The sequence below is a fragment of the Macaca nemestrina genome, chromosome 2 (genome assembly GCF_043159975.1).
Source record: "Macaca nemestrina isolate mMacNem1 chromosome 2, mMacNem.hap1, whole genome shotgun sequence".
Classification (NCBI taxonomy): domain Eukaryota; kingdom Metazoa; phylum Chordata; class Mammalia; order Primates; family Cercopithecidae; genus Macaca; species Macaca nemestrina.
In genome coordinates, this window is record NC_092126.1 from 151,653,320 (window position 1) to 151,668,458 (window position 15,139).

Below are 15,139 nucleotides of genomic sequence, written 5' to 3' on the forward strand. Positions count from 1 at the left end.
TCTGATATCATATCCATGCCGCAAGACAGAGCTGGCACTTAGGGGAATAACAACGAGGTGGTGGCCGGGTAGTGAGCTCCCCGTCTCTGGGGGTGTGCAAGCCGGCGCTGCACTGTTAGCTGGGCAGGGGCTGGGGCCGGGGCCAAGACCACCGAGTCAGGCCCAGGCCCGCCCGCCTCCCGCAGCCGCCATGGCCAAGGCGTGAGCACGGGGCGGGGCGGGAGCTGCTATTTCTGTCTGGTGAGCGCAGCCCGCGCAGCTGGCGAGGGAGGGGGCGCCCGCGCCGCCATATTCCCTCCCGCCGGCCAGCCCCGCGGCGCGCAGCCACCATGAGCACCGCCGCCTTCCACATCTCCAGCCTCCTGGAGAAGATGACGTCCAGCGACAAGGACTTCAGGTGCACCCCGCCTCCGGCCCCCCGCCTCTCCTTCCCCTGTAAAGCCGGGGGCCTTCTTCCCCTCCCGAAGTGCCAGCCCATCCCCCATGACCATGCAGCCCCCTGCCTCTTCTGTCTTCTCCCTGCATTAAGCTGCGCCCCCTCCCCACAGACCCACTCCTGCCTCGTGGTCCCCACTGAAGCTCCGGCCGTTCTCCCCTAGTGGCGGTCCTGCCCCTCCGCGACTCCAGTCCCTGCTTCGTCTCCCACCGTGCAGGCTTCAGCCCGGCCTCTCATCCCCCATCAGAGCCCCAGCTCCGCCCCTCTGCACCCTGCCTCGGCCTCTCCTCCCTCTGTATGGCCCCCTTCTTCCCCCGCAACTGATGCCCCAGCGCCCCCATCCCCCGCCACCTTCAGCAAGTCCACAGTGAAGCCCTCCGCCTCTCCCTGGGGACCCCATCACCTCCCTCTCCTCCGCATTGAAACCGGACCCTTCCTGGGACCGCTATCCCCTGCTGACTTTCTCACTGGCACCCTCAGTGATGTCCGCTTCTCAACATCACCCGGACCCCTCCCTCCCACTCTCCCTCCCCCCCTGGGAATTGTTCAGACCCAGCCTAAAGGAGGGGGCTGGGCTGAGTCTGGCTTTCCAGTCACAGGTAGGTGATGGTTGGGGTAGGACCTTCTAGGTTTTGTGTGCCACTCCGCTTCCCCAGTCCCTTTTTCCTTTTTTCCCCCTCTCACAGCATCACAGAACTACAGGAATAGAGCTGAAAAGAACGGTGGAAACATCTGGTTCAATGAGTTTCCACCTGCATTCTCCGGGGAAACAGGCCCAGGGAAGAAAAGGGATTGGCCCGTGGTCTCATGGCCAGTTCTGGCCCCTCCAGCTGAAAGAAGACCTTGGAGACTCAGTGAACACTTTTTCACTTTATCCCCATTTTACAGATAGGGAAACTGAGTCTCAGGCATGAAGGGTGTAGGTTCAGTCACAAAGCCAGGAAGTGGGAGACTTAGTCCAAATCCAGGCCAGTCTAATACAGAGGCCAAGATCTTAGTGAGGCCCTCTGATTCCAGCCCCCTGACAGGTTAGGAGACTGAGACCTGCTCTGGTAGTCTGACTCCTACTCTTCTCCTGCAGCCCATTCCTCAGTACCCCTCAAGAGTCCCCCACATGAATAGAGCCTGGGATCCAAGGTCTTGGCTTCAGATCCCAGCTGCCATCACTCACTGGCTGTGTGACCAAGGACAAGTAACTTAACCCCCATGAGTTTCCTGTGCTTCTGTTTCTATAAAATGGGGGTAACAGAACCCATCTCTGAGGATTGGGGTAACGACGAAAAAGATAGTACATGTGAAATGCTCAGGTTCGTGGCAGGCACTGGGTCGGTGCTTAATAAATGGACACTGCTATGATTCTGTGCACATTCAAAATCTGCCACGCCCTGTCCCCTCTCTAAACCTTCACTAGGGGGATTCTTTGCTCTCCCTTGACCTCCTCCCTTCATCTGACAGCTCCTGTAATTCTTTGGGATGCCTCTTGACCCCAGGCAGGATTAGGCACCTCTCCTGAGCTCCCACCATGCCTCCCCTCATGTTTCTGCTAGATCACTTCAGCCCTGGGAGACCCTGAGCTCCTGGGCCACCCGGACTATGCACTTTCTCTTAGTGCCCCAGCAACTGTGCTGGGTACACAGTAGGTGCTTAGTGAATGTTCGCTGGGTCCCAGGCTCCCTACTGTGCACTCCACATGTAATCTCAGTCCACCCATGGGTGGTAGTGATTGTTCTTCCTGTTTTCCAGAGGCTTGGAGGAGTGCAGTGACTTGCCCAAGGTCACATAGCTGGCTAGTGGCCTAGGGGATTTGTGCTACTGTCTCTCAGGCCTCAGGTCCAGTCTCTGGGAGAGGGAGTTGGCCCTGCCAGCTAGAGCCCGAGAAGTCCTTTCAGCCTGTCTCTGCCAGTGGCCTGGAGAACACTTAAAACCACCCCAAGCATGTGAGAATGGTATCTATTTTTAAAGTTCGAATACCAGGGTGCTGGGTCCTGCAGACCAGCTGTTCAGGCGCCCGTGGCCCAGGGTTTCGGCTGAGTTGCCTCTAGGGTTTCTCTGTAATGAAACTGAGACTATGTCCTCTGGTTCCTGGAGGGGGGCAGTGACTGCAAATGAGGGTCCCAGGTTGGGTGGAGGAGACCTTTGATTCCTGTTCTTCCTGGGCCCTGGCTTTATGGGCAGGAGGTGCCCCTTTACCACAGAGGCTCCAACAGTCAAAACGAGTACACTTGGGGGTCTTGTTCTTGAAAACACAATAGTAGTGATTGAGAAGCCAGGAGACGTGTGTGGTGGGCTGGTTTTCCGCCCAGTTTGCTGTTACCTTAGGCAGTTTGTGCAGCCTCCCTGAGCCTAGTTTTCTTACTACCTCATGCTAAGAGCTGGTTGTCCTATTGAAACCTCCCAAGGATACTATGAGGTAGGGCAAAGAAAAGTTCCCATTTTATATATAGAAAATATGAGGCCCAGAGAAAAGGAGGTAGTTGCCCAATGTCACCTGGTTGATAGATGGCAAGACCAGTATACTCACTTAAAGCCAAACTTTGGTGCTCAAGCTCTTATCCACCAAATTATATACTTTTCCTTCCCTCTCCCATCCCTGCACACATAACACATGTAAAATATGGCTTCCTTTCTCTGAGAGCCAGTGTCTGCAGGAACCAGGGGTGTCTGAAATGCTGAGGCATACTTCAGAAGAGTTGGTTTCTGAGTTCGGGCTATTTGGCTGTAAATTCTGTTAAGGGCTAGCTCTCTCACTACCTCTCCTCCTGCCCTCACCCTCCCCGACAAAGCCCCCTGCAGACCTGTTCTTTGTTGAGCCTGGAGTCCCAGAGATAAACCTGATGGGCCTCTGCCCTCAGTGAGTGTACAGTCCAATGGAGAAGATGCTCTGGTGGCCAGACTTGTATTGCAGTGTGAGAAGTGCTATAAAGGAGGGGTGCAGAGTGCTCTGAAAGGATCCTGTCAGAACATTGTGTTTAGGGGCTGTGAATGCAGGGGTAGGGCAGGGTGGTCAGTCATCCCTGAGCTGGGACATTTGAGCTGGGGTCTTGATGGGTGAATAGGAGCTCAACAGGTGGAGAAGAGGAGTGGGGGCAGGAGGCCTATCTTGGGCAAAGAGGCACATCACCTGGGTTGCCAGGCTGAGCTGGGCCCCCATGGACTGCAGCAGAAACACAACTTGGAGACCCTGCATGCTATCTCAGAATGTCCCCTCAGCTGAGCAGACGTAGGCATGCATGTGCCCACCTCAGGCCTTGGCCTGGCTCAAATCCAAACCTCCTCCTTCACTTTACCTTTGCCCAGAGGTGGGCACAGTCAGTCCTACCATCCTGCCCGTGCTGCCAGCCCAGCCTCCTCCTCTCTCCTAGCAACTGGTGGCTAATCTACCTGTTAAAAATAAATAGGACATCGACCAGTCCACCCCTGGTAACAGGGCACTGTGGGCTGCGGTGACATCCAGGAGCAGGTCTGAGTCTGCACAGATGAGAGCCAGAATCCCAGCTGTGATAGTTTTTGCCACAGGAGGCTGGGGTCAGGGCTCTTGGTTGATTTGCTCAACCATGCTGGAAAGCAGGGCCAGTGTGGGGCAGCGGAGTGGCCCAAGAGGGCCAGCAAAAGCTGGAGGCTCTCTCCGAGGCAGCCTCGTGGTATCTCCTCGCTGCTCTGTCCTGTTTTCTTCTGAGACTCCGCTCACATGCCTGCAGGAGCCAGTCAGTGGGTGAAGTGGGCCTAGTGGGGACCAGGTAAACTGGGGAGAGGGCAACCACAACCTGACTCTAGTCAGGTATTGTCACCAGGGATTGTAGGCCCCGTTGTACAGAAATACTATGTTTTCAAGATAATCTGGAAGTCAGGTTTTTTTTTTTTTTTTGAATCTCACTCTATCACCCAGGCTGGAGTGCTATGGCACGATGTTGGCTCACTGCAATCTCTGCCTCCCAGGTTTGAGTGATTCTCCTGCCTCAGCCTCCCAAGTAGCTGGGACTACAGGCGTGAACCACCACACCTGGCTAATTTTCGTATTTTTAGTAGAGATGGGGTTTCCCCATGTTGGCCAGGCTGGTCTCAAATTCCTGACCTTGAGTGATCCGCTGACCTTGGCCTCCCAAAGTGCTGGGATTACAGGCATGAGCTGCTGCACCTAGCCTGGAAGTCAGCATTTTATTTATTTTATTTTATTTTATTTTATTTTATTATTTTATTTTATTTTATTTTATTTTATTTTATTTATGTTATGTTATGTTATGTTATGTTATGTTATGTTATGTTATGTTATGTTATGTTATGTTATTTTAGACAGAGTCTCGCACTGTCACCCAGGCTGGAGTGCAGTGGTGCGATCTCAGCTCACTGCAACCTTCGCCTCCCAGGTTCAAGTGATTCACCTGCCTCAGCCTTCCCAGTAGCTAGGATTACAGGTGCTCACTGCCGTGCTCGGCTAATTTTTGTATTTTTAATAGAGACAGGGTTTCACGATATTGGCCAGGCTGGTCTAGAACTTTTGATCTCAGGTGATCCACCCGCCTCAGCCTCCTAAAGTGCTGGGATTACAGGCGTGAGCCACTATGCCAGGCCAAAGTCAGTATTTTTATGTCAACTCTCCCAATGTTCAAATGTTGACAAGTAATTTAAATTTTTGAAAACACATTTGCAAGCTGGACATAGCTGAGGGCTACTAGTTTCAGACCTCTGCTCCTACCCTCTTAATTTTGGCAGGAATGGTGCCTAATAATGGCCCCAGCCTCAACTTTCCATGGCTTCCAGCTTAGACTCCCACTGCAGTTTCAAATGCCTGGGACGGCATCAGGATTTGTGGGGCCTGACACCAAAAGCCTGATTTTTCTGGGTGGGTAGCCCTTGCCTCTGATGCCCACCCTAGGTCAGTGAGCCAGTCAGCTATTAGTGCTGGTCTCCAAAATATGCCTATGCCCATCAGCATGGTGTAGGGCAGTGGTTTTCAAACGGTGGTCCCTGACCCTCAGCGTCATCCAGGAATTTGTTAGAAATGCGGATTCCTGGGCCCCAACTCAGACCTGCTGATTCAGAAACTCTGGAAATGGGGCCTAGTATTGTTTAACAAGCCCTGCTGGTGATTCTGATGCTGGCTATAGCTGGAGATCCACTGCTCTAAGGGCAGGGACCGAGCCAGTTCTCTGAGATGGGAGTGGACAGGGCTCGCCTTCCTCCATCTGTTTGGTAGGCCTCTAGCTCTGACTTGGACACAAGGTATCTGTTCAACCTTCTGGCATCCTTTGGCTGGGCACAGTGGCTCACGCCTGTAATTGCAGCACTTTGGGAGGCCAAGGCGGGTAGATCATGATGTCAGGAGATCAAGATCATCCTGGCTAACACGGTGAAACCCCATCTCTACTAAAAATACAAAAAATTAGCCGGGTGTGGTGGCGGGTACCAGTAGTCCCAGCTACTCAGGAGGCTGAGGCAGGAGAATGGCGTAAACCCGGGAGGCGGAGCTTGCAGTGAGCCGAGATTGCGCCACTGCACTCTAGCTTGGGCGACAGAGCAAGACTCCATCTCAAAAAGCAAAACAAGGCCGGGCGCGGTGGCTCAAGCCTGTAATCCCAGCACTTTGGGAGGCCGAGACGGGCGGATCACGAGGTCAGGAGATCGAGACCATCCTGGCGAACACGGTGAAACCCCGTCTCTACTAAAAAAATACAAAAAACTAGCCGGGCGAGGTGGCGGGCGCCTGTAGTCCCAGCTACACAGGAGGCTGAGGCAGGAGAATGGCGTAAACCCGGGAGGCGGAGCTTGCAGTGAGCTGAGATCCGGCCACTGCGCTCCAGCCCCGGCGACAGAGCGAGACTCCGTCTCAAAAAAAAAAAAAAAAAAAAAAAAAAAAAAAAGGCAAAACAAAACAACCTTCTGGCATCCCTTTGTCAGCTGTTGTGGGATGTGGATGATGTCATTATAGTAATGGCAGTGCCATTTACTGAGCGCTCACCATGTGCACTTAAAACCCCATGAGGCAGATACTAGTCTCATCCCCGTTTTCAGACAGGTAAGCTAAGGCTTGGAGAGGTGAAATGACTTGCCCAAATTCACACTGCGTAAATGGTCGGGAGCCACCGACCCTGAAGCATTATGCATTTAGCCAGCATGCTGGGCCATTCCTAGTCTGCCACCATGTGGCAGTTGGTGTCACACATGTGGGTCTCCTTGTAGCCCAACCATACCCACTGCCCAAATAATCCACTGTCATGTGGCACTTAACGACAGGGAGACATTCTGAGAAGTGCATCATTAGGCAATTTTGTCCTTGTGTGAACCTCATAGAGTATGCTTACACAGCCTAGATGGTAGAACCTACTACACCCCCAGGCTATATGGTGCGGCCTGTTGCTCCCAGGCTACGCACCTGTATTGAGTACTGTAGGCAGCTGTAACAGAGTGGTATCTGTGTGTCTAAACATAGAAAAGGTACAGTAAAAATAAGGTAGAAAAGATGAAAATGGCATGCCTATATAGGGCAGCCTCACTATAATCTTACGGGACAACCATTGTATATGTTGCCTCTCATTTACCAAAACATCATCATGTGACACAGGAGTGCATTTGACCTCGAATCTTTGTATTAAGGTCTACTTCTAGGGGAACCCTGAGGTACTGCCCAAATCCACCAGGGCCCAGGAGCTGCTCAGCAATCCTCCTCTGCCCTCCCTGCACAGGTTCATGGCCACCAGCGACTTGATGTCGGAGTTGCAGAAGGACTCCATTCAGCTGGACGAGGACAGCGAGCGCAAGGTGGTGAAGATGCTGCTCCGGCTCCTGGAGGACAAGAACGGTGAGGTGCAGAACCTGGCTGTTAAGTGGTGAGTGTCAGCCTTGGTGGAGCAGGAGAAGGGGCCCTACCTGGTGTGGGAGCATTCTGGGGACCCCTGTCCCTTTGGGGTACAACCTTGCAGAGGGGACCTGCTGAGCAGCTCTTGTTGAATGGTACCTTAGTCTTGAGTTTCCCCAGAAGAAGATGCTGAGACAAGGATTCAAATCTAAGTTTATTTGGGAGGTGATCCCAGGAAACATGGTGGAGGAGTAGGGAAGTGAGGCAGGAGAGGGAAGAGGACCAATCAAGGGTACGGTACAAAGCAAGTGACCACAGTGGGCCCGATGAGCTTAACCCCATGGGGACCTCTGGGACACAGTATAGGGCATGCCTCTTGGACTTTTCCCACTTAAAGGGTGAGGGAGCTGGGGTATTAGTCCACCAGCTCCCTGGTAGTCATTGGTTAAGGGCTGCTTCTGGGGTAGGACAGAGGGTTGTCCACTTTCTGCCACCTTTAGCCAGAGAAAGCCCTCAGACAGATGTAAATGCTGGGAAGGTCAAGCTGATACACATCAAGGTGGTAAAGGCTTAAAGGCTGGGCACGGTGGCTCATGCCTGTAATCCCAGCACTTTGAGAGGCCAAGGTGGGTGGATCACCTGAGGTCAGGAGTTCGAGACCAGCCTGACCAACCTGGTGAAACCCTGTCTCTACTAAATAATAATTTTTAAAAAAATTTGCTGGGCATGGTGGCACATGCCTGTAATCCCAGCTACTTGGGAGGCTGAGTAAGGAGAATCGCTTGAACTCAGGAGGCAGATATTGCAGTGAGCCGAGATTGTGTCATTGTACTCCAGCCTGGGCAACAAGAGCAAAAACTCCATCTCAAAAATAAAAAACAAAAAAGGCTTAGGGCACATGGGATTGGGAGAGGTCCTAAAAGCCCCAGCCTTAGATCACTGTGAGGCTGTGATCCTGAGACGTTGGCAAGTTATCTCCAGAGTAGAAAAAAACAAGACAAGGGTATGTGCAGAGCACGTGGGGATGCTTGGGTGGTAGAGTCATTCTCACACCCACACCTGAGAACCACTCGTGTAGGGCAGAGGTTGTCAACCTTGACTGCAGGTTAGCATCACCTGAGTAATTTTAAATAGAATGCCAGGGATCAAGGATCAACAGGGTGAGAGAATTGGGCACTGTCTTTCAAACCACTGTCTGGGAGCTGGGTCCAGGCATTCTTTCGGGGCATGTTAAAGAATTGCCCTGGTGGAGCAGGAGCAGGGGCCCTACCTGGTGTGGGAGCATTCTGGGGACCCCTGTCCCTTTGGGGTACAGCCTCACAGAGGGGACCTGCTGAGCAGCTCTTGTTGAATGGTACCTTAGTCTTGAGTTTCCCCAGAAGAAGATGTTAAAGAATTGCAACATGATCCCAAGAGCAGAGGGAATTCGGTAAAGGGTTTTCTGTAGGAAGGTGACATGGACAAGTTTATGAGTTGGGAGTGTCTTTCTGGTCATGGAGTAGACTTAGGATGGAGTGTGGTTTCCCACCAGCAGAACCAATACCTTTTTTTTTTTTTTTTTTTTGAGACGGAGTCTCGCTGTCGCCCAGGCTGGAGTGCAGTGGCCGGATCTCAGCTCATTGCAAGCTCCGCCTCCCGGGTTTACGCCATTCTCCTGCCTCAGCCTCCCGAGTAGCTGGGACTACAGGTGCCCGCCACCTGGCCTGGCTAGTTTTTTGTATTTTTTAGTAGAGACGGGGTTTCACCGTGTTAGCCAGGATGGTCTCGATCTCCTGCCCTCGTGATCCGCCCGTCTCGGCCTCCCAAAGTGCTGGGATTACAGGCTTGAGCCACCGCGCCTGGCCCCAATACCTTTTTATAACAAATCGTTTGTAATACTGTTTTCCTATTAGGAAATGAAAATTCGTACATTATAAAACCTACGTCTACACATAATGCCCTAACCTTAACCATAAAGGCAAACTAGAAGGAATGTAGCTTATAGTAAAGTAGTATGTGTTTCCGTGTATGCGTGCTGGGGCACTGTGATGGTAGAAGTGATGAAGTCACGAGAAGCCTGTACCTGCATGTAAACTCATCATGAGTACTCATCATGAGTACAGATACCAGATATAGACAGGGGGTGTTGGGACTCAGGTTTCAGAATTGGAGGCATTGCTCTTAGTGGCAAGATTTTCTTTTTTGTTTTTTTTTTTTTTTTGAGACAGAGTCGCACTTTGTCACTCAGGCTGGAGTACAGTGGTGCAATCTCAGCTCATTGTGACCTTCTCCTCCCAGGTTCAAGCAATTCCCATGTCTCAGCCTCCTGAGTAGCTGGCATTACAGGCACACACTACCACGCCTGGCTAATTTTTGTATTTTTAGTAGATGCGGGGTTTCGCCATGTTGGCTAGGCTGGTCTTGAACTCCTGACCTCAAGTGATCTGCCTGCCTTGGCCTCCCAAAGTGCTGGGATTACAGGCATGAGCCACCACGCCCAGCCAGGATTTTCTAAAGTGAGTGACCATCTCCCAATGAAGTTACCCAGAAAACAAAGTACACTTTTCCTTCTATTTACCTGAAAATTGCATTCTTGGAAAATCTAGAATGCGGTATATTAAAACAATGTAAAAATATTTTGTGTCTCTGTATAAACTGAAATGTTAGACTCAGATAATTACAGAAAGGCCTTTTGCCTATACAAATGCCCATTGGGATGTTAGAATTTCTTGCGGGGCATGGACAATGCTTTGTTTTGCATTGTTGTCTTTCTGCGGTTCCTGCTCCCCACCCGCTTAAAGGCCAGAAGTACTAACTCTATAGTTATGATGACCAAGGACACCCATAAATTGCCAAGGCGGTATTACTTCTAGTGGGAACCAGTGCTATAGGAGGTAGGATGGAGGATTTCATCATTATGTAGATAGAGGAGCTGTGGAGAAGGAAGCTGAGAGAGCCAAGGTTTGAAAACCATGGTGCGCATGCCTGTAGTCCCAGCTATTCTGGAGGCTGAGGCAAGAGGATCACTTGAGGCCAGCAGTTCAAGACCAGCCTGGGCAACATAGCAAGACACTAAAAAAAGAAATTAGCCAAGCGTGGTGGCTTGAATATGTAATCTCATCTATGTAGGAGGATTGCTTGAGCCCAGGAGTTCGAGGCTGCCATGGGCTATGATCATGCCACTGTATTCCACCCTGGGCAACAGAGCAAGACCTCATCTCAAAAAAAAAAAAAAAAATCAAGAAAAAAGAAAACCATTGTCCACTGCAGTCACCTGAAGCCCTTGTTGAAACTCTATATTCCCTGCCCAGGGATTCATATTCAGGGGATGGAGCAGGGAGGGAGCTGGGGCAGAGGATGAGACCATAGCACCCTGGAATCTGCATTCTGATGCAACCAGTGTCTGAGAACTACTCAGGTAGGGCAGAGGTTGTCAGCCTCGACTGCATGTTAGAATCACCTGGGGAATTTTAAATGCCCTCCTGCCTCCAGGTCACACGTGAAACCAATTAACTCAGACTCTCTGAGGGCAGTGCCCAGGTAGGCATTTTTCAGAGGCCCAGGTGATGGCAACTAAGGCTGAGAACCCAGGCATCTAGTGCAGCTGTTTTTACACTTTCCTGTGCATTAGAATCACCTGGGGACCTTGTGGCGCTACAGATCCTGGCTCAATAGATCTAGGGTAGGGTAGGGCCTGAGATTCCACATCCTGAACAAGCTTCCGAGTGGTGTTGCCGATGCTAACCCACCACCAAACTTTGAGAAGCAAGCCTCTAAGGTAGAGGTTCTCCAAATGTGCTCCCTGGACCACCTACACTATCAGCCTCAACTGGGAGCTTGCTAGAAATGCACGCTGTTAGGCCCCACCGAGATAGCCCTCCTGACTCTGAAACTCTGGGGGTGGGGCCCAGCAATCTGTTTTAACAAGCCCTCCAGGGGATTCAGATGCACGCTCAAGTTTGAGCACCCTTGTTCTGGGGCACTATTTGGCCATTTCCTGAGACGTAAAACAAGAAGAAACGTAGGTTTGGGATGTGCCAGGAACAATTTTGGCATAGCCAGAGAGTACCTCTTTCTGGCCAAACAGGGGCTCCCCTGGTGATCTGAGGCCTTTTCCTCAGCACATGTGGTCCCAGGAGCATGAAGGGACATAAAGGGGCAGCCTGACTCAGGCTGAACCTTGGGACCTTGGACTCACCTTCCCACTCCCTGCTCAGCCTGGGTCCTCTGGTGGGCAAAGTGAAGGAGTACCAGGTGGAGACCATCGTGGACACCCTGTGCGCCAACATGCGGTCAGACAAGGAGCAGCTGCGAGACATCGCCGGCATTGGCCTCAAGACCGTCCTCTCGGAGCTCCCCCCTGCAGCCACAGGTACCCAGGTCCCCAGGACTAGGTACTGTTAGTATTTGTCCTAGTTAATGGTAAAAAACAAAAAAACACTGAGGCACAGAGAGTTGAAAAGACATACCTGAGGTCACTCAGCTAGTAAGCAGGGCAGAGAATTCAGGCCCAGCTCCGTTTAAGTTCATGCTTCTGTGTCAGTTAGAAATGCTTTTAGCTCAAGTGATGAAATCTAACCAACGACAGTTTAAAGAAATCAGGGGTGGTTTTTCCTCACATGGCAATCCTGGAGGAATCAGCCACTCCATTTCGGTAGCAATTCATTTAGTGGCTCAATATTGACAGGGTTCAGGTCTTGCCCCATGTCCCCTCCCTTTATAGGGAAAGCACACATTTTCCCAGAAGCCCCCATACGACTTCCACTGATATCTCACTGGCAAGAGCTGGATCACCCAGCCACTCCCAGCAGCAAGGGAGGCAGGAAAGGAAGTGTTTAACTTTCCCTGCCTCCCTAGAGGAATGGGGAAAGGAAGAAGGGCTTGGGTGTGTGAGTGCCACCCAGCAGCTCGGCCATTGGCTCTGCAGCTCCCCTAGCTGCCTCCTTTACTTTGGCCAGACTCTGGGTCAAACCTGGGACCTCTGGAGCCCTGGCAAGATTCCCTGGGATGTGGGCTCAGGAACACAGCCAGAGCAGAGGCAGACCAGTGGTAAAGGCTGCCTTTCCCCCAGGCCAGGGCCTCACTGTGCCCACCTTGTGCCCTGTGCAGGCTCCGGGCTGGCCACCAACGTGTGCCGGAAGATCACGGGCCAGCTCACCAGTGCCATTGCCCAGCAGGAGGATGTGGCTGTGCAGCTGGAAGCCCTGGACATCCTCTCTGACATGCTGAGCAGGTGTGGGAGGCCACCCTGGGTATTGAGGAAGAATGGGTAAAAGGGGACAGGAAGGGACTCAAATCACAGAGCTAGCACCTACTGCACACCAAGCCCTGTGCTCGGGGCTCCTTAATCATCCCAGCAGCCTCGTAAAGGAGAACTCAATTGTCACATGTTTACAGGCTCTGAGAGGTGATGTGGTCACATGGTCAGTAAAACCTCCCACGACTTGAATACCTGCTCTAACCAGAAAAATGTCAGGCGCTGGCCTAATGTTCGGAACATGGGGTTAGATCAGTCTTGGTTGTTCCTAGGGAGGAGTTCACAGACATGTATAAAACTGTGAATGGAGTAAGCACAACAGTTAAGGATAAGAACAGGGCTGACAGGAGCTCAGAGGAGCCCCCAGCCCAGCTGGGAACGAGGAGCCTTCTAAAAGAGCGTGCTGCTAGAGTTGAGCCTTCGAGGAGGGGCAGGACTTAGCTGAGTTTGGGCAGGTATAAGGAGGATGCTGGAGGGGAGACTGCCCCCAGTCCGGAAGGCAGAGATGGGGGAAGACTTGGGGTCCCAGAGTCTGCCAGGGGTCGTGGGGCAGGCTGTAATGTGGAGAGGTGGGTATGGAGAGATGAGGTGGAGGGCTGGCCAGGAGCCATGGGGTGGGGTGAGTATTTGTGTGTTCCACTCTGATCTTTCTCTCTGCAGTGGAGAGTAGATGGGAGGGGATTGAACAGGCTGGGGACTGGTTAAAAGGCTACTATAGGGAAAGCAATTCGGGTTGTATTCAGGAGGTAGACTCCACAGGACTTGGAGTGGGCAAGAGAGGCGGGGACTGGAGGCTGACCCCTAGGGTTCTGCCTTTAGTAACTGGCGGGGGCAGACAGAGGTGCTGTGATGGGGTGCACTCTGGAAGCCAGGAGCAGGTGTGTGGGGAGGAAGGTGATGGATTCAAGCTGGGGCATGTTGAACTTGAGGTTCCTGGGAGGCACCCACTCAACCACACACTCCATGAGGGCAGGTCCCAGGATCAGTCTATCTTGTTCACCCTGGCTTCCAGCACAGTCCCTGTCACTTAGCAGGTGAATAGACAAATGAAACCCAGGAAGGAGGGTTGGGTAGGACATAGAAATAAGGGGGAGTGAGGTCAGTGTGTTTGTGTAAAGTGAGAAAAGGTCTCAGGATGTTTATGGGACAGAAAATGCACGGGCCTCGTTTGAAGGTGTGGATAGAAGCTGCTGAGGCAGGCAGGGGCTGTGCTGTGTGCGTGGAAGCCATTCTCTGGTGTTGCCTCTTGAGCCCAGAGCTCAGCATCTCCAAAGGCACTAAGGAGCCATGGAAGGAGTTAAGCAGAGGAGTGACCAGGTGAGAAGTAGATTTTATACTGCTCTGGTCTCAGCGAGGAGGATGGACAGAGGGGGATGGTATTGAGGCAAGGCCTAGACTTACAAGAAGTAGGGACAGCCTTACTCGATCTCCCATGCTTCCCCCATCAGGTCCTTCTCCCTGGGCTGGGAGCCAGGCTTTGCACTGCTAAGAAGTACCTTTCTCTCTCCGCTTTCTCTCATGTAACAAAATAATTAAAATAATTCCTCCTCACAGTTGCAGGGCACCTCTTTTGCAAGGACCATTGAGTTGCCATAATCCTGGGAATGAGGCCGGGAGAGAATGGGGAGAGGGGCGGAGCGTGGCCCAGGCTGCCCGCGGGGTGCGACCGGCCTGATGCCCCCTCGTGTTCCCCAGGCTGGGTGCCCCGCTGGGCGCCTTCCACGCTAGCCTCCTGCACTGTCTGCTGCCACAGCTGAGCAGCCCGCGCCTGGCGGTGCGCAAGCGGGCGGTTGGAGCGCTTGGCCACCTGGCGGCCGCCTGCAGCACCGACCTCTTCGTCGAACTCGCTGACCACCTACTGGACCGGCTTCCCGGCCCACGGGCGCCCACCAGCCCGGCTGCCATCCGCACCCTGATCCAATGTTTGGGCAGCGTCGGCCGCCAGGCCGGCCACCGCCTCGGTAAGGGGGCGGGGAAGGGGCAGGGCCTGGGATGGCATGGTGGGTGGAGCTTAGGAGCGAGCCAATGACTCGGTAAGGGAGTGGAGCTTGGGGCGCCGTGCAGCCCGGGCGTAAGGGTGGACAGCCCCCTTGGTAGGGAGGATGGAGCGGGACCTGGACTGACGTGGTGGGTGGGGCCTGGGCCGGGCTGCTTCCTCGGTTGGTTGGTGTGCCTGAAGCCCTTGGAACGCAGAGGTTGGGGCCGGGCACGGCTTGAGAGGTGCGGGGCTTGAGAGGTGCAGGGCGGGCCGGAGCTGGACAAACCACCCGGCCTGAGCTCCTGCCTAGTGCAGATGGTTCAGAGAAGGGGGTTGGATCAACCACTTCCGAGACCTGGGGACTGGCTGGTAATTACAATTTTAAGTCACGCCACTAAACTGTTAGACTATATTCTGTTCTCCCACTTTGACAAAGATATCTTAGTAACAGCCCGTGGGCCAAGTTTGAATTTTTAAGAAACAATTTAATGTGCATACAATAAACCGCACTATTTAAAGTGTACAATTAAGTGTGTTTTGACCTTTGTGTATATCCGTGAAACATTTCCATCACCCCCAAAAGCTTCCTTGTGTCCGTGTGCAGTCCAGCTCTCTCTGCCTTGTCCAGGCAGCCACTGATCTGCTTTCTGTCACTATAGATTAGTTTTTTAGAAATGGAAAGCTGCAATCAGGTTT

The 15,139-nt window shown here is 52.7% G+C and overlaps 1 protein-coding gene across 2 annotated transcripts in view; it reads left to right on the forward strand.

Moving 5' to 3' along the window:
* Window positions 1–251: 251 nt before the first annotated feature.
* Window positions 252–15,139, forward strand: part of LOC105477733 (cullin associated and neddylation dissociated 2 (putative)) — a 38,859-nt gene continuing 23,971 nt past the window's right edge. For both annotated transcript variants that reach the window (XM_011734414.2, XM_011734415.3), the window contains exons 1-5: window positions 252–397; window positions 7,117–7,260; window positions 11,426–11,580; window positions 12,318–12,441; window positions 14,161–14,426. In XM_011734414.2, the coding sequence (XP_011732716.2) occupies window positions 330–397; window positions 7,117–7,260; window positions 11,426–11,580; window positions 12,318–12,441; window positions 14,161–14,426 (757 nt within the window). In that variant the 5' untranslated portion in view covers window positions 252–329. The remainder of the gene's footprint in view (window positions 398–7,116; window positions 7,261–11,425; window positions 11,581–12,317; window positions 12,442–14,160; window positions 14,427–15,139) is intronic.